This window comes from Gossypium arboreum, chromosome 9 (genome assembly GCF_025698485.1).
Source record: "Gossypium arboreum isolate Shixiya-1 chromosome 9, ASM2569848v2, whole genome shotgun sequence".
NCBI classification, from domain to species: Eukaryota; Viridiplantae; Streptophyta; class Magnoliopsida; order Malvales; family Malvaceae; genus Gossypium; species Gossypium arboreum.
In genome coordinates this window covers 81,383,534-81,405,267 of record NC_069078.1, presented here as the reverse complement: position 1 = coordinate 81,405,267, position 21,734 = coordinate 81,383,534, and the positions used below count along the sequence as shown (strand labels likewise).

The following is a 21,734-nucleotide window of genomic DNA, read 5'->3' as shown; positions in this document are numbered from 1 at the left end:
TTTTTTATTTTTTATTATTTTGCTATTATTTCATTATTATATCACTATTATTTTGTTGTTTTTGTTTGAATATTATACAACTCTTATTTTATTATTAATTTTATTACTATTTTAGAGGTATTTACTTGTTAAGTTACATTTATCTTAATTTAATTATATATTTTAATTTTTCTTATTTGTTGATAAATATTTATTTTAATATTTCAACATATAAAATAATATAAAAATATCAATACCGACTGATCGGACTCGTGCAAAATTTTAAATTAATTTTTCAAATTAGATCTGAAAGTAAAATATTAACCTAAAGTTTTACACCAACCCTTTACGTAATATATAAAACAGGCGGAAGAATTCATAAATTCATAAACGCCTCATTTTATAATATTAAAATAATAACTAAAACTCACTATTAATCATAATAAACATTTGTTTTCGGAAATAATTTTATTTTATTATTTAATTTTGAAATTAATTCTATTTAATTTTAAAATCAATTCTATTAATTATATATTTTTTCTTTTAAATTATTATAAATATTTAATGTATCATTTTATTTTTTCATTTACTTTTTCTTGCTTCAGTAAAATTTTAAATTACTATAAAACCAAAAAAAAAAATACTGTTCAGTTGGTTAGCAAATTGTAAATGGTGAGTAATTTGCAATCCATGCCATTTGTCTAATTAATTTATCTCTCAAATCTGGTAAATATTCGCATTTGTTCCAACATTGCTGTAATATTATCTCTCACAATTTCGCTTTCTTGTCCAAATTCAACCCAAGACCAGACTATGCTGTTATCTCGCAGTTATGGAGCTTGGCTTGTCCTATTCCTCCTCATTTCACCCGCCTTCATTGCTCCTTCCATGTCTCAGCTTGATTCCCCTTGGGCTGCTAAGAAGAGGAACATGAGAGAGAAAGTTAGAAAAATGTAAGCCCAAATTCCCAATTTCTTTTATGATCAAATTCCGATGTTAATTCATGGGTGTTTGATATTTATGTGCTTGGGATAATGGGTATTGGTCAATGGTCAATTTGGATCCCCCCACCCCTCCCTCTCCCTTTGGTTGTTTCTGTTTGGTGCCCGAGGAAATGTAGTGGAAAAGAAAATTTTATATGTTTATTCACTTTTTTTGAAATTGATACAACCAACGCATGTTTCCTTCAACTTGAACTCTGCATCCTGGGAATGAAATTATTTTGTAAGCAAAGGAAGATTAATTTCTGATTGAAATTGTCCAATTACCTGAACTTTGTGCTTCTGGATTTGGCATCTATTTTTTATATAATTTTTGGGCCTTTTTCTTTTTTTGCAGGTTCTATCACGCATATGAAAACTACATGAAACACGCGTTCCCGGTCAGTCCGTGTTTTCATTTCAATAAGCCAGACTATATTATTTCTCGGATTTCGTATTGAATTACATTCAGTTCTTTACAGCATGATGAGTTGAAGCCTCTTACCAAAAGCTTCACAGACTCTCTTAGCGAGCTTGGAAATTTAAAGGTAATATATTATTAGTTGAGAATAACAGTACTTAATGGAATACTAACAATTTATTCTTTCATTTGCAGCTTCAACACTTGCCGCGAAACTATAATGGATCTGCCCTTACACTTATTGAATCATTGTCCAGGTATGACCTGTTTCCTAAAACAAATTTGTAGGCAATATGTTAATGCTGTGAATCAAACCACCTATATATTCGCTTGTGCATGTCTGAATTTTGCCAAGTCTTATGCCGAGTCCTTGTTCTTATACAAGTTTTCTGCTCTTCTCAGCCTTGTTATCATGGGAAACAACACAGAATTTGAAAGGGCAGTTACATGGCTATCTGAAAACCTGACTTTCAACATTGATGCCAGGATAAATCTTTTTGAGGTATCTAATATGGTACCTTATGCAGACAGAATTAAGTAGGATGGGCTTGTTTAAAATTTTCATAATCTAATTGATTATATTTGAAACTTACTGTTATGGGATCAATGGTTATCTTTTAGAGTTGTAGGTCACATTCTCAGTGAGATCAACTTACATGATGCATTTCTAATTACATCCCTTTTCACTTGATTTCTATTGTGTAGTGCAACATAAGAGTTCTTGGAGGACTTATTTCTGCTCATATTCTTGCAACTGATTCCACAAACAGGTTGGTTCAAGGGTGTTACAAAAATCAGCTGCTTAATCTTGCTGAAGATTTGGGGCGCCGCTTTTTACCTGCTTTCGATACACCAACTGGGTTACCATATGCCTGGGTTAACTTAAAGGTAGTACCGGAAACACACTAGTGATATCTGTAGCATGTATTGAATTCCAAAATATAAGATACATTCTGATGGTTAGTGTTGCATGAAGACATTTGATGGTGGTAATAAGCACACTAGTCGCATTGCTGTTAGGGCTTTGCCCTCCTCTTATAATTCACCAAAAAAGAAATAGCAAATGTGCTTAAAAAGTGGTGCAGCTAAACCATGTAGCAAACAACCTTTAGAAACGCTAAGACACTTTGATACTGGCTGATTCTCTCTTTCTGACATGTTTGAGACTCCCCTGATCTCACATGATATTTTAATCAGAAATGCACCTTTTAATTTCTTGGAAGTATGAATATGCTCTGTTGATTATGTTTGTTAAGAGGATATATGACTCCGCATCAATGCAAAATTCTGTGGGCAGTACGGAGTAATGGAGGATGAGACGCCTGAAACAAGCACTTCAGGGTGTGGTAAGAATCTTATTAGAACGATGTAAGCTGTGTACTTCATAGAATATGTTATCCTTAAATAGCCAAAATTTCCTTTTTTGTTTAGGTTCTCTGATTCTTGAAATGGGAGCATTGTCACGATTAACCAGTGACCCCAGATACGAATCTGCAGCTTTACGTGCTCTACGAAAATTATGGAGCATGCGCAGTTCCTTAAATCTACTAGGAACAACACTAGATGTAACAACTGGAGAATGGATTGAATATTCATCTGGCATTGGTGCTGGTATGTGCAATCTGTGCTTTGATGTCATGCAAGATCTTCTATTATGCAGTATAGAGAGTTGCTAAATATATTGGCATCATCTGGTCATATGGGTAGCATTTATTTTCTATTTCAGATCTGAAACACTTCTCAATTGAATTCCAACTTTCTGATGTTAGCTTTTGAATGGGTTTTTCTAAGGGGTTGATTCATTCTATGAGTATCTGTGCAAGGCGTATATTCTTTTTGGAAAGGAGGACTATTGGAGAATGTTTCATTCTGCTTATCTTGCAGTACAGAAGTATTTCAGACATGGTCCATGGTACTGCATTGATGACATTTCTTCAACTTAGTTGAATGTTCTGTTATGTTGTTGCATATTGAATTTTTTCTAAATGCATTGAGGCTGAGCTCTGGTACTCCCAACCTCCAAATTAAATGGGTCATTTGCTGATGCAGGAGGGTACTAAAACTCTTTATTGTTCTTGAAGCACCCATGTTCATAATGTGACCAACAGATGTGGTATAGGGAAATTTTCAAAAAAGTGAACGTACCTATATCTGGCTCTTACTCCTGTGTTCGAGCAACATACTCCCATAACCATTATATTTTGTTCATCTACACCGTCACTTTTCACAATTTATACGCTCAAAACACTTTTAGATATTCAACCGAAGTAAATAACACCCAGAATATGTGAACAATATATTTCCTAGCTTAATTCCACCAACTTGTAACTTTAAACTATAAAACGCAATAATCGGAGAAGTGGTTGAAATCCTTAAGCGCAAAGCTTTTAGGATTTTTCCTAAGAGACCAAGGTTCTCAAGTTCTTAAAGAATCAACTTCTAATAGCTGGCTATTGCAATAACTATACTTGAGAGCTTTACAAATTAGCACTAACTGGTTATGATCATTTTATTGTAATAAAGGTACCATGAAGCTGATATGAGGACAGGAAAAGCAACATATTGGCAACTTACAAGTCTTCAAGCCTTTTGGCCTGGTTTACAGGCAAGTAACTGAAGCCCCTGACATCAGGTGCTTAGTTATTTTACAATGGAAAGGCTCCTGTTCATGTTTGAATTCTTGTTTTAGGTTCTTGTTGGGGATATTGGAGCTGCTAATTCATCACACCGTGAATTCTTTTATGTATGGAAGAAATTTGGAGTTATACCGGAAAGGTGTTTGACCTTTTGAACTTTTATGAGCTTATGGTTTTTGGTTATGACTAGGGACTAGTGGTTAGTTGATCAATTTCTTTTTCCATCGGAATAATAGTAACTTAAAGTATAGAATTTCTGTAGGTATTTGTTGGACCATCAGATGTTACATCCTACTGAAAAGTATTATCCCCTGCGGCCGGAGTTGGCAGAGTCCACATTCTACCTCTATCAAGCAACCAAAGGTCGGCATGGCAATCTTTTTTATCAGTTCTATCTTCTAAGTTTTTCTTCTACTTATGTTGAATATTTGATTGATGGTTTTGATAGCTCTTGATAGTAATGAATTTACTAGTTCATTTTAAATAAATAAAAAAGAACTCTTTAAATACAGATCCATGGTACATACAAGTTGGCGAATCAATTGTCAATTCTCTTAATTTGTACACCAAAGTAAAAGGTGGTTTTGCAAGTGTTAGAGATGTGACAACAATGCAATTGGAAGATCATCAACATAGCTTCTTTCTCGCTGAAACGTAAGATGACATTTTTTTTATCTATTTCTTTCCATCTTCGGCCTTTCTACTATAATGATACAAAAATACATCCCTCAAATCTGCCGTTTTTCCTGATCTGTCTTCCATTTTCTATAGGTGTAAATATTTGTATCTTCTTTTTGATGATTCTTTTTTGGTTGATCGGAATTATATTTTCACAACCGAGGGTCATCCTCTTCCAATATTAAGTTCTTGGCATGAGAAGCTTCCGGAGGCATACATTCCTACCAATTGGACTTATGCAAAGGTCTTCCTTCTGCTTTTCTCTTAATCATTCATTCATAAAATACCAAGTTTTACCATCCTAATTGGTGATATAGCAAGTAAAGTAAATGTGTGCAAGTGTTTATGGTGCAGAGTGAACAGCAAACAAGACGTGCAAGTGCGATGTCTCGACAAGTCTGTCCTGCAATAGCTTTGAGATCAGGATATGGTGTCCAACAGGTTGAGAGTGCATGCCACATCCCTGATTCTCGTGCCGATCATAGGTGTTTCAGTGATGAGGAATGTGGAATTGACTCGAGTACGTGTAGAAGAAGATCATGCAGCATGGCTGGTTACTGTGGGTTGTGGATCCAATGATCACTGAAAATCAAAAGCAGGTATTCTTTCTAGCATAGACATAAATACATTGAAATTACTCTACAAAAAAGTTAAAAAGTATTTCCTCAGTTTGTAAACTAGTTATGAAAGATGAAACAGAAAAAGCAAGCTTAGAAACACATGTTGTAGCACTTGCAAGATAATATGGATATGCATTGTCACCTAATTTTCCTTCAGGAATTAGCTATTAGGCTACCATATTGTCCCTGAATCCATTATCCAATAAATACAACCTATTGGTCGATGCTTTTTCTTTTCTTTTATTCATTTTTTGAGGTTTAATAGTGTGTAGTCAATATTGAACTGGTATCATTGTAAAAGTTTAAACATTATCAATATCGTACTCTTTTGCTCTTTGTATTGATCTGAACCGACCATAGCTGTCAATATTAGTCAATACTAAGTAAAGGATTTTGATTTTTCTTTTTTAGTTTCACTTCTCGTTTTGATCATTTTTACTTTTAAATAACTACATTTAAAAATAAAACATTTCATTAAATTTTGACTATTTAACCTAATCATTAATAATTTGTTATAATTTTATATATTTTTATCTAGTTGTTTAAATTTTTGATATAAAATATATGATATTATAATATTATAAGTAAAAAAATGTGTATCTGATAGAGGTGCATTTGCATGTGTGTATATATATATAATATTTTATACTTAATATTTAAATTGCTCAGTGTACAATGGAGAAATTATTTAAAAAGAAAATAATGTGAATAAATAACCAAATAAAAGCTTGAAACATGTAAAAAAATATTACATTAGAAATTGATTATTTCTATTTTTGTGTTTGATTCAATTTTTAAATGTCGATATTTTATTTTTATAATAATAAAAAAGAATTGCAATAAAAACAAATTATTTAAAAATCATTTGGGTAGAAACGTGGGGAAAAAATAGTTGTGAAGAAACATGAATATAGCGTGTGGCAGTGTCTAACATAATGTTGGGGTTGTGATCCCAAAAGAATGCAGGCCAGGGTTTGACAAGCTGTAGTGGATAGGGTCATCAGGAGTCTTGAAATCCAGCTGGAATAGGGTCGCCGATGTTGAACAGCGCAAATTGCCTGCTCTTCCCATTCCCCAAACAAGTTTTTGTCAGTGTCCTTAGTCTCGGGATTAGGATTTTTGTTTATTCTCTATCTTTGCTAACGTTCAATGTTTTCTAAATTCAATCGGTGCTGGAACATGTATGTCTTCAATTTGATTAATTTAATTGATTTGTTTAAAACAAAATTGAATCTCAACTTATTTGTATTAAACTTTTTCTCGATTTCGATTTAAATATTTTTAATTAATATGAAATAAATCTTAAACTGATTTATTTTATAAAGTAATATATAAAAATTTTAATTCTGATATTTTTTTACAGAAGAAGAGGGCTACACCCTAATTAGTAAGCGGCTAAGTCACTACTGCATTCATAATCCCGCAAAATATGACTCGAAAAGGAGATTAAAAAATGTTAGATGTAAATTACATTATGCTCTTAAAAGAAATTATTAGAGTAAATTCTTTGGTACAATAACCCCAGTACAGAACGTACATAATGTTGGAGTACAGAACACAAACAGCTGTCTGCAATAACAATTTACGCCTCTCTCCTATATAAAAAGCTTAGAAAAAGTTCGTAGGTCGACGGTTGAAAAAAAAATTACCCCCTTTAACAACAAAATTTCGATAAAAATAACCAATAATAATAATTTAATATCTTATAAATACTCTTTGAAGAATTACTTTTAACAAGTTCCACAAATAGTTCTTATCTAAGACGGAACCCTAATAAATTAGAAGACGAAACTCTAATAAATTAGAAGGTGAAAGGCTCTTTCATTACTTCAAAATCAAAAATAAAACTTACCTCAACAAATAAATCTCACAAATAAAAATATTTGTTTCTAATGAATCATGAAGAGACTTTAATATAAGTTAGCTAATTACACTAAATTAAAACTTTAATTAATTTAAATAAAAATAATTTTAGTAGAACTAAATTTTATTATTGACTAAGAAATATAAAACTCTTAAATAACTTAATATATATAATATTGAACTCATATATAATAAAAATTAAGTCTAAAATTTCAACCTATGATTTAAACTTAATTAAAGTCATAAATTTGTAATTTTTCTCGTCTAAAAATTTTGTTCATACAATTTTCATTAAACCGTCATAACTTGAATTCTTAAATTTAAAATTAAATGATTCAAAATACATTTTAAAACTAAAAATAATTTTTAAATGTTATTCGGACATCTCAACCTATATCTGTATAAATTCTACCCAAAAATTCTTTGCAAATGAACTAATCTTCTAAACTTAAAAATTAATAGGTTAATAGAATTGTTTTTCACCCATCCATGTGTCATAATTGGGTTCGACAAATTTCCTTTTAAACCGAATCGACCAACACGACACCCTGAGCTTACCAATTCTTTGTACTTATCCAAAGCCGAAATGGTGGTCTAGTGGTAATAACAATGAAATTGAATGTCCAATTACGTAAGGTCACCATGAGCAAGACCACTATAAAGATGAATGCCATGTTAAGCAGACATTGTACTAAGCTCACTTCAAAAACATAGCAGCCATGGCAGTCCGTATGCTTCTTGCGTTAGGTGTCCTACTACTCTGCCTTGCAAAGGTAAATTAGCTTTCAGTTTTGCTTTCTGGGTTTAAGTTTTAACCTCTTTACAAATTATATGTGACCATCTTCAATGTAGGTTTCATCTGATCTGAAGGCAGAAGAAGATATAACCAATGTCGGGGAGGTATGTCCACAAAATTTTGCTTTCAGTGCTGTGTAGGTTCACTGAAAATGCCGTTGCTTTCTTCAGGTGGGTTCTTTGGTTACCAGAGGCGGAAACAGAAGACTGATGCTAGAGATTGGTGGGTTTAATTAGTGAGATATTGTGAGTAGCGCTTCCTCTTATTATTGTTCTCATGTTTGCAAATGTTTGGCAGATTGTGGAGGATTATGCAAGAAAAGATGCAGTCAACACTCGAGGCCAAACAGATGCAACAGGGCGTGTGGGACTTGCTGCTTGAGGTGCAAGTGCGTGCCACCGGGGACTTCAGGGAACAGGGAGGTCTGCGGGACCTGCTATACTGGCATGACCACCCATGGAAACGTTGCCAAGTGCCCTTAACCTTTACGTCGCCCAATATGTGTTGCATCCATCAAGGGGAAAAATGAAATGTTTGTTTGTGTAATATGTATGTTGTAGCTCAGACGTCTCACCTACTCCTAAAATTATTAGTACTTGTAATATATATTTTTAAAATAGTAGTATGCATTTAGCCTCCGTTCAGTATTACAATGTGGCTTGCTGGTTTGGTATTATATTTAATATGATATCTATAAGTTGTTAGATCTTTAAAACATGACAATTCATTACTTATTCAATGGACCACCGTTCTAACTGAATCCAATAGTAAAACTTGAATTTTACGTTGGGAGATGTACCTTTTTAAAGCATAATTGTGCCCTTTGATCCTATTCCTTTGTCTACATGCAAAGATAGAGTAGTGAGTTGAATCAATTTGCTAAGGCAAATCTGAATTTCTTTGTTGAATCAAATTGCTAAGGCAAATCTGAATTTCTCTTCTGGATATGTTAGGATTCTAGAGTGGGAGAATAAGAAATTTAGTTGGATGTTTTTAAGGAGGAATAATCTCGTTTGATGTTTTTAAGGAGGAATAATCTCGTTTGTTATTCTTTTTTTTTTAGAAAAAGATAAAGATCCCTTTTCTACATCCCTTTTCTCGGTTTTTTTGTTAGTATTTTTATTTGAGTATTGATTATTTCTAAAACAGGTTCTAACCCATTGGCTTTGATTCTTCTGTGTCTTCTTATAGCTTATTTCTATGATTTTTTTCACATTTATATTAGTGAAAAAATTACTGATCTTACTACTCTTGTCATTACATTTATATTTGTGTCATTAATGACATTTATATTTGTGTCATTAATATATAATTTTAATAATTGAATCTAGAACATTAAATTTTGAACTTCTGAATTCAAGTTTTAAATTTAAAGTAAAAAAGTTTAAATTTAAAAATTTAAAGTAAAAAATTATCAATGACATAGAAAATTTATTAAAATATTAATAAATAATTAAAAACATAAATATATAGTGAGAATGCTTTATAAAATAAATTTTTTATATAAATCTAAACAGCACAAAATATTTTGGACGACAAGGGATACTGAATTTATATTTTGGGCTTGGATGGCAAACGAGCTTGGACATTTAACACCAGACCAGAAAACTATGAGCTTGAGTCCAATTTTGAATTTTAAATTTTGATTAAAATGGTCGGCGTCTTTAAGCCTTGATTAACTTCAATCTTTTAAAAGGGCTAAGCTAGAAGAATGGAAAAACATGGGACTGAATTTCTAACTGGTCCACATATTTGGTCTTTCAAATTGGTTTATTACAATACAACCCAGTTTGATTTTTGTTAACATGGACAAACAAACCCGTTAATATGTAATTTGACTCATAAATTTTCATTTGATATAATTATATGTGTGAAATTTTTATTATGGTTTAAATATATTCATGAAATTTTAACTCTGATTTAATTATTTATATTTTAAAAAATAAATATATTAAATTTTATATTAAATAAATATAATTATTTCGTACATAATATATAAATACAAAACGGTGCTATATTAATAATTTGTGAGAATTTAATTAAATTGAAATTTTATATATAAAATTATACATTAAACCAAATTTTATGTATAATCTTGATATTTATCTATTGATTTAAACTTAAATAGATGAAACTCGATTTAGTATGCTTTTTTTTAACATTTCAATTTAATCCCTAATTAAAACTTCAAATTTCAGTTTAGTCCTTAATTTTTTTAAAATGATTTGGTCCAAAATTTCATATAAAACCCATTTCAGTCCAATCATTGAAAAATCAAAATAAAAGTCTCGAACAAAATTAGTTGTTCATAATCGTGTTATAATGGTATTTAACATATTTTGTATTTTTATAAATTTTGATATATCCATAATTTGCCTTAGGAAGAATTTGAAATCCTGATTGAGTCCAGAATGATTGTCAACTAGCAGTAAATAGATATTGTGGATGGACATACCTAAACATGATGATCACGGTTGAAGCAATCCTTTTGGATGAAGTAGCCTCTCAACAATAAGTAGCATGAACTCATCTTTGTTCTCATTTATTGTCTAGGTGGTTGACCTAGGTAAAATTGTCATATATATAACAATTGTTGCTCAAGGTGAGGAAAGATTATAAAATGACATTTCTCGAGATGATATTTTCTGGTGAAATAAAGTTTTACATTGGTGAAAGAAAGATGATTGATGATTTTTTTTTTTCATTTTAAAAGTATTGTTATTAATTTTTTTTATGCCGTTTTACATAATTAATTGGAGTGTCGCAACTAACATGCATAGACATTTAATTTTGATCCTGCCCTCTTATCATAATTTCATAATTTTTGTGTCAAAATACGTCATCAAGGTTTCAGTTTAATTTAGCATTGCTTCCTAAAAATATTTTTGTGCCAAAAAAATACTTTAGTAAAAGCTAAATTTTTTTGCTTATGCTTTTGATTAAAAAAGTATTTTTACAAAATATTTTTGAAAAGTTCAAAAATATTTTATTTAATAATATTTTTATGTCAAAAGTATTTTTTATTTCAAAATTACTTTTTATGTTTCTTCCGGTGACCTATGTCTGCTTTGTCAACAGGGCGAGGAGATAGTTCTGCACGTGTGTCGTGATTGCCCATCTGTTCCTCAGTATGGTTTGATTGAGATATGTCACATAACAGTAATTAGATAATTCCAAAGACTAGTGATCTATTTAATTTGTTTCAAAAGATGATATGACGTGCACTGGAATATCTGTTACTATCTAGGATATTTGGCACCAGGAACAAGTTAATTCATGAAGATAATAGTACTACCCTACTATCACATTTTATCAACTTCTACCTTCTCACACTAACATTGCAGTGATTCCCAATTTTGTTCTCGGTCCATGACGTTCTAAGCCTTAGCCTCCTTCCCATTTAGGTGTCTATAAGATCAATTTTTGGTGCCATAGAGGGATTTCGAGGGAGAAGTTACGAGCATGTATGCTTCACAGTTGAGGCCTTGGTTGCCTTTTTACTATTCTCTTTGCACCAGATCAGGTTTTATGAGATATAGTTTTAGAAGTTACCATAGTGAAATCTAAGACTATAGACCGTTCACTTATCTCAGCATATACTGTTGATGGCAGGCGGTTGGTGTGTGGTTTTCGTTCTTGTTCTCTCTGGTATGCTCGGTGAGAGGCGAATTAGGCGGCTCATTTTCTTTCTCAACAAGGCCGACACTGAACAATTATGGATGGAGGATGCTCCCCATTGCATCTCTCACCAGGTTGGGCTAGCGAAGCCCACTGCATGATTTCGAATATTGCTTTTCATCATGGGTTTTCCGGTTTCATGGCTTGATCGGAGAAGAAGGCTGCATGAGGCTAGCTTTTTGGATTATGGAAACGAGCATCTGAAGTTTTTTCATTTCCCAAAGACTTGCTTTCTCTAATGGAAGTCTCCAGGAATATCACTGACATACAATTGGTCTCCATATTCAATCTGCTGATTTCTATCTTCACAATTTTTTACGTTTTGTTGTTTCATTCGTGTACTCTGTTATCTTTTAATGAAACGCGCCGTTTTATTCTAAAAGAAATGACCACTTCTACAAATTTAACTATAGGCATAGATCCATTAGGATGCAAGCTAATATCACTATCAACATTCTTTAAAGAATAAGTTGGCACAATCCAAGACTCTGTAGCTCTACAAATCAAAACAATATCAGATGTCACAAACCCGACATTCAGGATAATCCTTTAATCCTCGAAGAGGAAGAGCCCTTAGATTGACGTTTACTTCCAGTATAATAAGTTTATTTTTATTTTTTGTTTTATACTACAATATTTAGCCTTACCACCATCACTATTACTATTTTTACATTAATCGCAAATAAACGCACTATTTATCCAAAAAATCTCGAAATTTTTAATATTTTTTTATCAAAATCACTTTTTTTTTGAAATTACAAATATTTTTAATTAAATACCATATCACTCACACGTGTCAGTTGAGGTCAATCCAAAATTGATGGATTTGGAAAAGGAAAAAAGAGTTACAAAGTGTAATGAAACAAAAAGAACAAAGGCGAAACTAAAAAACAAGACACTCAAATGTTGGAAGAGAAAATTGCAATTATGCCTTGAAATTACTTAAAAATGAAAAAAAAAATTAAAAGAGAACTTTTTCTTGGTAAGCACACCTATCAGTCAACACTTTCTAAATTTATATCTAGTCGTCGAGTCCCATTGCAGAATCCCACAAACGTTATCTTAATTCTGTCACAGCCCGTGACTTTATCTTACCGTTGTTACGAACTCGCCCGAACTACTATATGCCCAAACCCAGTGCCCGTTCTGCCTACCATGTACCAAAGTACACCTTTTCTTTTGCCATCCTTCTCTATATATCTCCCTCTATAGATGTAGAGCAAGTTTTTTCTTCTTTTTAATTTTAAACTTCTCTTTTTTTTATTTCCCTCTGTAGATCAAAAGGCGGCTTAAGAAATCGAACGCAGTGGACGGATCTAAGGTTGAATTAGATTGGGTAAACGGGAGAATCACGGTTAAAGGGAATTAGGTTTTTAGATTTGTGATTGGGGAAATTAGGGTTTGGTTAAGGGGAGATTTCTCATTTCTGTCGGAGATAAGGTTGGGGTGGATCTAGGGCTTGAGTTGGTGAAAGTAGGGAAGCTGGAATTCAAGAGGGGAAAAAAGATAGATATTAGGAGGGCGGATTGATGGTACTCGAAGGGGAAAATGCAAGACTATGCATGGGCGGGGAGGAGATGATGAGAGGAAAAAGGTACGGCAGATGTGGACAGTCCCTACACGTGCAACGGAGGTTCTGAATGGTGATGGTGTTGCTTCGCCCTCTTTTTCTTCTTCCTCAGTTAATTCATTTTCAAAGGTATAACTTTCTAAAGCTATTTTACTTAATTTGATTTGATTGTATTAGATTTTTCTTTATTTTCTAGGTTTTCCTTTTTGTTCGCTTGTTGGATTGTTTATCAGGTGATTCGGTGAGAGGGGCTTTATCATATTGATTTTGGTAAACGAAGAGGTTCGGTTTTGCTTGTGAATTTTGAGATGGTGTCTTGATTGATGGGGAAGTGTTGAAATAGTCGCGATTTTCTTGGATTTTGTTGGCTTGGTTTGAACTTTGTGGATGATTTGTTGAGCTCGTTTGGAGTAAAATTTAGTCAACTGTTTGGATTGTTTTGGAGATTTTTTTGAATTTTGGACTAATTTGTATGAAGGCATTTAAGTTTTTATGTTTTGGGTTGATTGTTTTACTGAGGTATATGTGCAAGACTTTTTTGTTTGCCTTGATTTTGTGGATCATATAGTGTTGGAGCTGTGGAGAGCGATTGCACTAGATTATAAGTTGGGTAAGATAGGGAAACGCATCCCTCCTTGGATGAAATTATTTGTCCTAAGATAAAATTTCTGTGCAAAATTATTTATACCAAGAATAACTTCTTTTTCATTTTCTCCTCTAGAAGCTATTCTACTGCTGAAATGTTTAGCTAACTTATCTGAAAATTTTAAATTGTGGACTTGGAGTAATTGTTGCTTAGCATGCCACGGGGTGGTCCAAGCTGAAATGAATTTTGGGCAGAAAGTGTTTCGGAGATGATAGAAATAACCTGAATTTGGGCAATTTGCAACTTTCAAGAGTAATGATGATTAAGGAGTAATCATGAGCATTATGATATTTAATTATATTGGAAAAAAAATCCAATTTAGAAGAGCTTGAGAGATAAGGAAATAGTTTCTGGTTCATCATCTTGGAGGGAGAGATGGTAATCTCCTGGGTATTGTTGTTCAAACTATTGGAATTCCTATATTTTGGATGCTTGAATCATGAATTGATTTAAGTCTATTAAAAAAATTGATACTTCTTTATTGTTCTAGAGACGGGGAATAGGAATTAACCATTTAAAGATCTATTACTCTTACTAAATGTGAATGCACTTTTATTACCAAGGAATCAGAGTAGATATTGTTACTTATTGTGGATTGACCTAGGCAACGGGTTCTTACTTTCTTAAGTGCTACTGGTAGCAAGTTTGTACTTCATAAGTTCTTTGTTCAAAATTTTCAACTTGAAGGTATGCTGGCCATTTTTTATAGTTTGTGGGGAGTTATTGCTTCAATAGATGACCCGGAATGTGGTAAATGCAATATTGCTTCTAACTTCTAAGGTCTTTCTGTATAAGGCAAGTCTTGCAAGTTCCTTTTGATGCATCCAGTTATGTAAAATGTTTGTTGTCCTATATAAAGCAAGTGTATTGGTCTTCCCATTTATAATAAGGTTTTAACATGCTTGTATATGAGTGAGATGGAACATAATTTTTGTTATGCTTGGTGTTTCTCTGGTAAATATGTCAAAAATTGGTTTAGAGAAATGTATTGGACATCTTTAATGGAGCCATATTTATATGATAACGATGTTTGTTGAAGCAGCATCTTAAATATATCCAAGGATTTAAAGAGGGGCATGCACAATATAAACAACACATTTTCAGTATTTGTAGCGTCAAGTTTTCCTTGATTGTAGATGTATAAAGGTTTCCCTGATGAGAATAGCAAGTTTTGAACGCATATGAAACTTGTTCCTGTTAGTGGTGAAGGCTTGTGGAGTTTGCTCATATAGTATTATAATTTATTTACGAATTATAGTTGAAATGTCGGTATATACTTTTTTTTCTCAGGTGTCTTTTATGTTTGTTCTGTCTGTATTCAGTTACCTTTTATGTTGTTTGAACTTGACCGGACCCCTTGGTTGGACAGGGAACCCGCCGAGGTACTGGTCCGGAGATAGGCATCAAACCAGTGTACCCGTGATCCGGTATGGACCGGGCTAAAAAACCGGTGGAACCAGATTTTTTATTTTTATGAATTTATATGATCTATTTAACCAGACTGACGAACCAGTGGCTTGACTGGTTCAACTACTGGTTTGGTTTTGAAAACCTTGGTCACCATTTGCACTGCTGATAGGTTGTTAGTCTATGAAGCTAAGTTGATAGTTTTTAAAAGTAACTGCTTAATGCAAGTTTGAGTTGTTGATCAAGCTTCTTCTTCCTTTTTATTTTTCCAAATTGTTTATATATATTTTCTCACTGATGAAGTTTGCATACTTGGTCTCCCCCTAATAGGATGGACGCAAGATCAGTGTTGGTGACTGTGCTCTTTTCAAACCACCTCTAGATTCTCCACCTTTCATTGGAATAATTCGTTGTCTGACTGCTAGCAAAGAAAATAAGTTAAAGTTGGGTGTTAATTGGCTTTATCGACCTGCTGAAGTAAAGCTTGGTGAAGGCATCCTGTTGGAAGCTGCGCCAAACGAAATCTTTTATTCCTTTCATAAGGATGAGATTCCTGCTGCATCATTACTCCATCGGTGTAAAGTTGCATTTCTTCCCAAAGACGTTGAACTTCCATCAGGTTTTTGCTCATTTGTTTGCCGGCGAGTTTATGATATTACAAACAAGTGTTTATGGTGGCTAACTGACCAAGATTATATTAATGTGAGTTGTAGATGCTCTTTCAGGTATGTAAAATACACTAAATTTGAACTTCCATAATTGATGTCTTTTCCTTTTACAGGAACAACAAGAAGAAGTAGATCAGCTATTATATAAGACGCGCTTAGAAATGCATGCTACAGTCCCGCCAGATGGATGTTCACCAAAGCCAGTGAATGGTCCAACATCAACATCACAGTTAAAACCTAGTTTAGAGAGTGTACAGAACACTGCTTCATCATTTCCTTCTCAGGGTAAGGGAAAGAAAAGGGAGCGTGGTGATCAAGGCTCCGAGCTTATCAAACGGGAACGCACTAGTAAAATAGATGATGGGGATTCTGGTCATGGTAGACGAGAAATTAATTTAAAATTTGAGATTGCAAAAATCACTGAAAAGGGGGGCCTAGAAGATTATGAAGATGTTGAGAAATTAGTTCATCTCATGGTGCCTGAGAGAAATGAAAAGAAAATAGACTTGGTGAGCCGGTCAATGCTTGCCAGTGTAATATCAGCTACAGACAAGTTTGACTGTCTTAATCGTTTTGTTCAGCTGAGAGGGTTGCGTGTTTTTGATGAATGGCTCCAGGAAGTCCACAAAGGGAAGATTGGTGATGGTAGTGGTTCCAAGGATGATAGATCGGTTGATGATTTTCTTTTAACCTTACTACGAGCACTTGATAAGCTACCTGTAAATCTCACAGCTTTACAGATGTGTAACATTGGTAAGTCTGTGAATCATTTGCGTACTCATAAGAACATAGAGATACAGAAGAAAGCAAGGAGTTTAGTTGATACATGGAAAAAAAGAGTTGAAGCTGAGATGGATGCCAAGTGTGTCTCATCTCATGGTGTTCCCTGGTCTGCAAGGTCTCGACTTTCGGATGTTTCTCACAGTGGAAGCAAGCATTCTGGGTCAACTGAGGTTGCCGTGAAGAGTTCAGCCACTCAGCTTTCTGCCTCTAAAACTATTTCGGTTAAGCTTACTCAAGGAGAGACTGCAACCAAGTCTGCTTCTGCATTGGTGGGATCTACGAAGGCAGCAATATCGCCTGCTTCTGCCAGTGCAAATTTAAAAGATGTGCAGGCACGAGGTGCAACTGTTGTTGGCACCTCTGATCCTCAAACAACAGCAAAGGATGAGAAAAGCAGCAGTTCGAGTCAGTCCCACAACAATAGTCAATCTTGTTCTAGTGACCATGCAAAGACTGGAGGAGTTTTTGTGAAGGAGGATGCAAGAAGTTCTGCAGCTGGCTCTGGATCAGTGACTAAGATCTCGGGTAATTCTTCCAGGCACCGGAAATCCAATAACGGTTTACCAGGGTCCTCTGGAGTTCAAAGGGAAACTGGATCAGGCAAAAATTCTTCTTTGCACAGAAATCTTGCTTCAGAAAAAGTAATACAGTCTGGTTTAACGTGTGAAAAGGCTGTGGATGCTCCTATGGCTGAGTCTAATAGTCATAAGTTCATTGTTAAGATCCCAAATCGAGGTAGAAGTCCAGTACAAAGTGCCAGTGGAGGATCTCTTGAAGATCACTCAGTCATGAATAGCAGGGCTTCTTCTCCTGTGCTTTCAGAGGCGCTTGAACAATTTGATCGTAACTTGAAGGAGAAGAATGATAGTTACCGGACTAATGTTGCTACTGATGCCAATACTGAATCATGGCAGAGCAATGACTTAAAAGACATGCTAACAGGGTTTGATGAGGGAGATGGTTCACCTGCAGCTGTTCCCGATGAAGAAAACTGTAGGACTGGAGACGATGCTAGGAAAACAAATGAAGTTACTAAAACTGCTTCATCTTCTGGAAATGAACATAAATCAGGGAAAGTGCAGGAGCCTTCTTTCAGCTCCATAAATGCTTTAATTGATAGTTGTGTCAAGTTCTCTGAATCAAATGTGTGCATGCCTGTTGGAGACGATGCTGGAATGAATCTGCTTGCTAGTGTGGCTACTGGAGTAGATGTGGCTTCACTGATAGATTCTCCACAAAGATATACCTCCCTTGTTGAGCTCTCTTACACAGGCAATGATACAAAACTAAAACCTTCTTCTGGGGATGAGGTTGTCCGAGATCAAAATCAGTCTGTTGAGAGTGCCAATGAGCATCTGAAGCAGGCAGTTGGTGGTAATTCATGGGCTAAGAATGCAGACAGCAAGATTGGTTCCTCTCAAGAAAAATATAGAGAGCTGAATGAAAATTTATCGTCTTCAAGAATTCCGTACACTGCAGACCCATGTGTTGAAAATGATAAATTAAAGGAAAGTGTAACCACCACTTTAATTAATTTGCCCTCTGCAAGCACTGTGGAGAGAACTACTGATATTGGAGATTGCAAAGAGCATCTGGAGAAAAAGGCAGGTGGAATGGATGGTGATAGCAGTTTGGGTACTAAACAAAAATGGTGCTCTTCTGTGGCCAATGAAAATAAAGTCATAGATCCATTTGTAGAAGTTGAGAAAAAAGAAGTTCTAGGATCTTCATCTGTACCTTCTGTCGAAGTTGATGTTGACAATAAGAAAACTGTCTCTGAAGGTTCAGAAAGAAGTTCACAGACTCATCAGAAGTCACCAGTTGTTGGACATTCCCCCAAAGGAACTGAGAAAGAAGCTTTGCCTCCTGGATTTGGTAAAGATGCAGTTTTCGAAAATGTTGATGAAGTGAAGGCTGAGAAGGATGTTGAGACTAAGGCACCTGGTCATACTGGTGAATGCGAAAGTAATGTTTCTCTTATTGATCTCTTAATAAAATACAAAATACATATTTATTGAAGTCTTTTTTTTCTTTTAATATTCATTCATAATTAAAATTGGTAATTAGTTGTATTTGTTCTTTCAGCTGTCAGTGCCCAGAAAGGCGAGCTTGTGGAGCAGAAGCTAGAAGATAATGAGGGTAATGAACCATGTGCTGGACCATCTCCTTGTGTATCACCTACTGTAAGGGATAAAGAACAACCTATGAGGCCAAGGGGGTCTAATTTGACTGGTGAAGAGGCAGATGAAGCTGAGGAAGGGACATCAGCTACTAGAGATGCTCCTGTTACAGGTGGTACAGATTCAGATGCAAAAGTAGAATTTGACTTGAATGAAGGCTTTAATGCAGATGAGGGGAAATTTGGAGATCCTAATAACTTGACAGCATCAGGATGTTCAGCTCCTGTTCAATTAATTAGCTCCTTGCCTTTCCCTGTTTCTTCTGTGTCTAGCGGCGTCCCTTCTACAATTACTGTTGCTGCTGCTGCTAAAGGGCCTTTTGTTCCCCCAGATAACCTTCTGCGGACTAAAGGGGCACTTGGTTGGAAGGGATCAGCAGCCACAAGTGCATTCCGGCCAGCTGAACCCAGAAAGATTCTGGATATGCCTCTGGGTACAAGTAACATCACTATTGCTGATGCTAGTATTAGGAAACAAAGTCGTCCTCCTTTGGATATTGATTTGAATGTACCTGATGAGAGAGTCCTTCAGGATCTAGCTTCCCGAAGTTTTGCTAAGGTCACAGACTCTGCACTGGACCTTACTAGTACTCATGATTTAACATGTGGGATGGTGGGTTCTCCACCCACTCGGTCCTCCGGGGGACTTGATCTTGATTTGAATAGAGTTGATGAGCCTGCTGATTTGGGTAATCACTCAACTGGGTATAGTCGTAGACTGGATGTCCCTATGCAGCCTATAAAATCATTGTCTGGGATTCTTAATAGTGAAGTAACTGTCCATAGGGACTTCGATTTGAATAATGGTCCTGCTGTTGATGAGGTAAGCACTGAACCATCACTATTTAGTCATAATGCTAGAAGCAGCAATGCCCCATCTCGACCATCAGTTTCCAGCCTCCTGATGAACAGTACTGAGGTGGCAAATTTCTCATCATGGTTTCCTACTGAGAATACATACTCATCTATTGCAATACAATCGATCTTACCTGATAGAGAGCAGCCTTTCCCAATTGTTGCAACTGCTGGGCCACATAGGGTGTTGGGCCCACCTATTGGTGCCACCCCTTTTAATCCTGATGTCTATAGGGAACCCATGTTGTCATCTTCACCAGCAGTGTCATTTCCATCAACTCCTTTCCAGTATCCTGTTTTCCCCTTTGGAACAACATTTCCTCTTCCTTCTAGTAGCTTTTCTGTTAGCTCAACTACTTACGTTGATTCATCTACGGGTGGGAGGTTTTGTTTTCCTCCAGTTCATTCGCAATTGTTACGACCTGCTGGTGCTGTACCATCCCATTACCCGAGGTCCTATGTTGTTAGCCTTCCTTATGGTAGCAATAGTAGTGGTGCTGAGAACGGTAGGCATTGGAGAAGGCAAGGTCTAGACTTAAATGCTGGGCCTGGAGTTCCAGACATTGAAGGAAGAGATGAGTCCGCACCTCTTGCATCAAGGCAACTGTCTGTTGCCAGTTCACAAGTCCAGGCAGAGGAGCAAGCAAGAATCTATCAGGTTCCTGGTAGCATTTTGAAAAGGAAGGAACCTGAGGGAGGATGGAATGGATACAAGCAATCTTCATGGCAGTAGGAATCAAGAAACCTTAAATGTCACATCTGATGACTCAACTCAAGGCATGTAAGTCATTTGTGTTCTTTTCATATTTCTTTTGGCAATGCCCTTTTTGTCTTTTTCTTGCATTCTGTCACTAACGCACTCTTGAGGCAAACAATATTTATTAGAATTATGGATTTTCTGTGACAATTTATATTTATTTTGTTTCTAGGTATTCAAGGATGGGAATTGGCTAACCTCCAGAGGTCATTTACCCTGTGTGCTCTTAGAGGATGGGTGGTAAGTGAGCCATTTGATGTTTATAGTCTCTGACCCCCACATCTTACTCTATCAATTGTATCCTAAAAAACTGTTCAGTGTTTTCAAGCCATTATTCCTTGAATTAGTTTTTGATTCAGATCACCTTCCCCTTTGTAGATATTACAACTGTTGGAAACTTAAATTCTATGCTGCATAGGCATTAGAAATTGGTGCCCATATTGTTTTTTAGTGCAAATCTTTCTTGCCTTTGTCGTTCAGTTTTATTTTGTTTCCCAATTAAAGTGATCACTAAAATTTGATACTGAACCTTTTTTCCTTGCATGACTGGGGTTGATGTTGAATTCTAATCCTGTTTAATTTATGAACTGTAATTGTAGTTCATCTGCAACAGTTGTGATTCCTGCCAACTTTGATATCAATGTTTTTATAAGGTGTTGGCACAGAGGTAGCGTTTGAAGTCTGATGTTGCACGTTCACCTCTATTGGCCCTTGTGATGACCAGTGACTGGCAACAATGTTATTCATCTTTTGCTTGTGCTTCGCCTTGATGTTTCTGTTGATCGAATTTGCTAGGTAGGTGTCATGAAGCAAAGCCTTGTATGTATTCTGGAACTACTAATATAACTACAGCAGTTCTAGGTGATTATAACGTTTTCAAGACGGATTGGCACTGTTGTTAAGTATGACTAATTTATTTTGAAGGGAAACTACTCTCAATCCCTTTGATTTGCTGCCTGCAGTGTTGGGATTAGAAGTCAAGTTCACGAGTGAAACTCAACAATAGGGTAATATTTTGGGAAAAAAGAGAATGGGGTAATGACTTCTGTACTAACCGACTATTGGGCTTGAATGTAGTTGTTCAAAATGTGTAAAGCAAATTCTGGTATGTTGATTATACATGGTGTAGTTATGGTTATAGATCATGCATTGTTTTATTTATAAATATGGGATCACAGAATCATAATTCTTACTGCGAGTTAGAAAGTGTATCTTCAT

General features: G+C 35.0%; 3 protein-coding genes across 10 annotated transcripts; all 3 read left to right on the top strand.

Moving 5' to 3' along the window:
• Positions 1-639: 639 nt before the first annotated feature.
• On the top strand, positions 640-6,614 carry LOC108457315 (alpha-mannosidase I MNS5). Of its 2 annotated transcripts, XM_017756306.2 has the most exons (16): positions 640-932; positions 1,318-1,360; positions 1,442-1,507; positions 1,576-1,637; positions 1,783-1,882; positions 2,086-2,268; positions 2,678-2,726; positions 2,812-2,991; positions 3,172-3,292; positions 3,904-3,985; positions 4,070-4,155; positions 4,279-4,379; positions 4,529-4,670; positions 4,788-4,938; positions 5,049-5,293; positions 6,274-6,614. In XM_017756306.2, exons 1-15 carry the CDS (start codon positions 793-795, stop codon positions 5,271-5,273), a joined length of 1,731 nt encoding a protein of 576 aa, XP_017611795.1. In that variant the 5' UTR covers positions 640-792; the 3' UTR covers positions 5,274-5,293; positions 6,274-6,614. The 2 variants fall into 2 exon arrangements, with proteins under 2 accessions (XP_017611795.1, XP_017611794.1); XM_017756305.2 differs by lacking the exon at positions 6,274-6,614 and having other exon boundaries at positions 5,049-5,723.
• Positions 6,615-7,831: 1,217 nt separating this feature from the next.
• LOC108457316 (snakin-2-like) lies at positions 7,832-8,688 on the top strand. Its single transcript, XM_017756307.2, has 4 exons — positions 7,832-7,950; positions 8,030-8,077; positions 8,144-8,195; positions 8,271-8,688. The coding sequence occupies exons 1-4, from the start codon at positions 7,897-7,899 to the stop codon at positions 8,453-8,455; spliced, it is 339 nt and encodes a 112-aa protein (XP_017611796.1). The 5' UTR covers positions 7,832-7,896; the 3' UTR covers positions 8,456-8,688.
• Positions 8,689-12,616: 3,928 nt separating this feature from the next.
• On the top strand, positions 12,617-21,681 carry LOC108456688 (uncharacterized). Of its 7 annotated transcripts, none has more exons than XM_053019435.1 (7): positions 12,618-12,816; positions 12,928-13,350; positions 15,605-15,976; positions 16,056-18,690; positions 18,811-20,540; positions 20,689-20,756; positions 21,116-21,681. In XM_053019435.1, exons 2-5 carry the CDS (start codon positions 13,210-13,212, stop codon positions 20,490-20,492), a joined length of 4,830 nt encoding a protein of 1,609 aa, XP_052875395.1. In that variant the 5' UTR covers positions 12,618-12,816; positions 12,928-13,209; the 3' UTR covers positions 20,493-20,540; positions 20,689-20,756; positions 21,116-21,681. The 7 variants fall into 7 exon arrangements, with proteins under 7 accessions (XP_052875397.1, XP_052875396.1, XP_052875398.1 ...); XM_053019439.1 differs by having other exon boundaries at positions 12,618-13,350; positions 21,116-21,311; positions 21,441-21,681; XM_053019441.1 differs by lacking the exon at positions 12,618-12,816 and adding an exon at positions 15,237-15,294 and having other exon boundaries at positions 13,217-13,350.
• Positions 21,682-21,734: the final 53 nt, after the last annotated feature.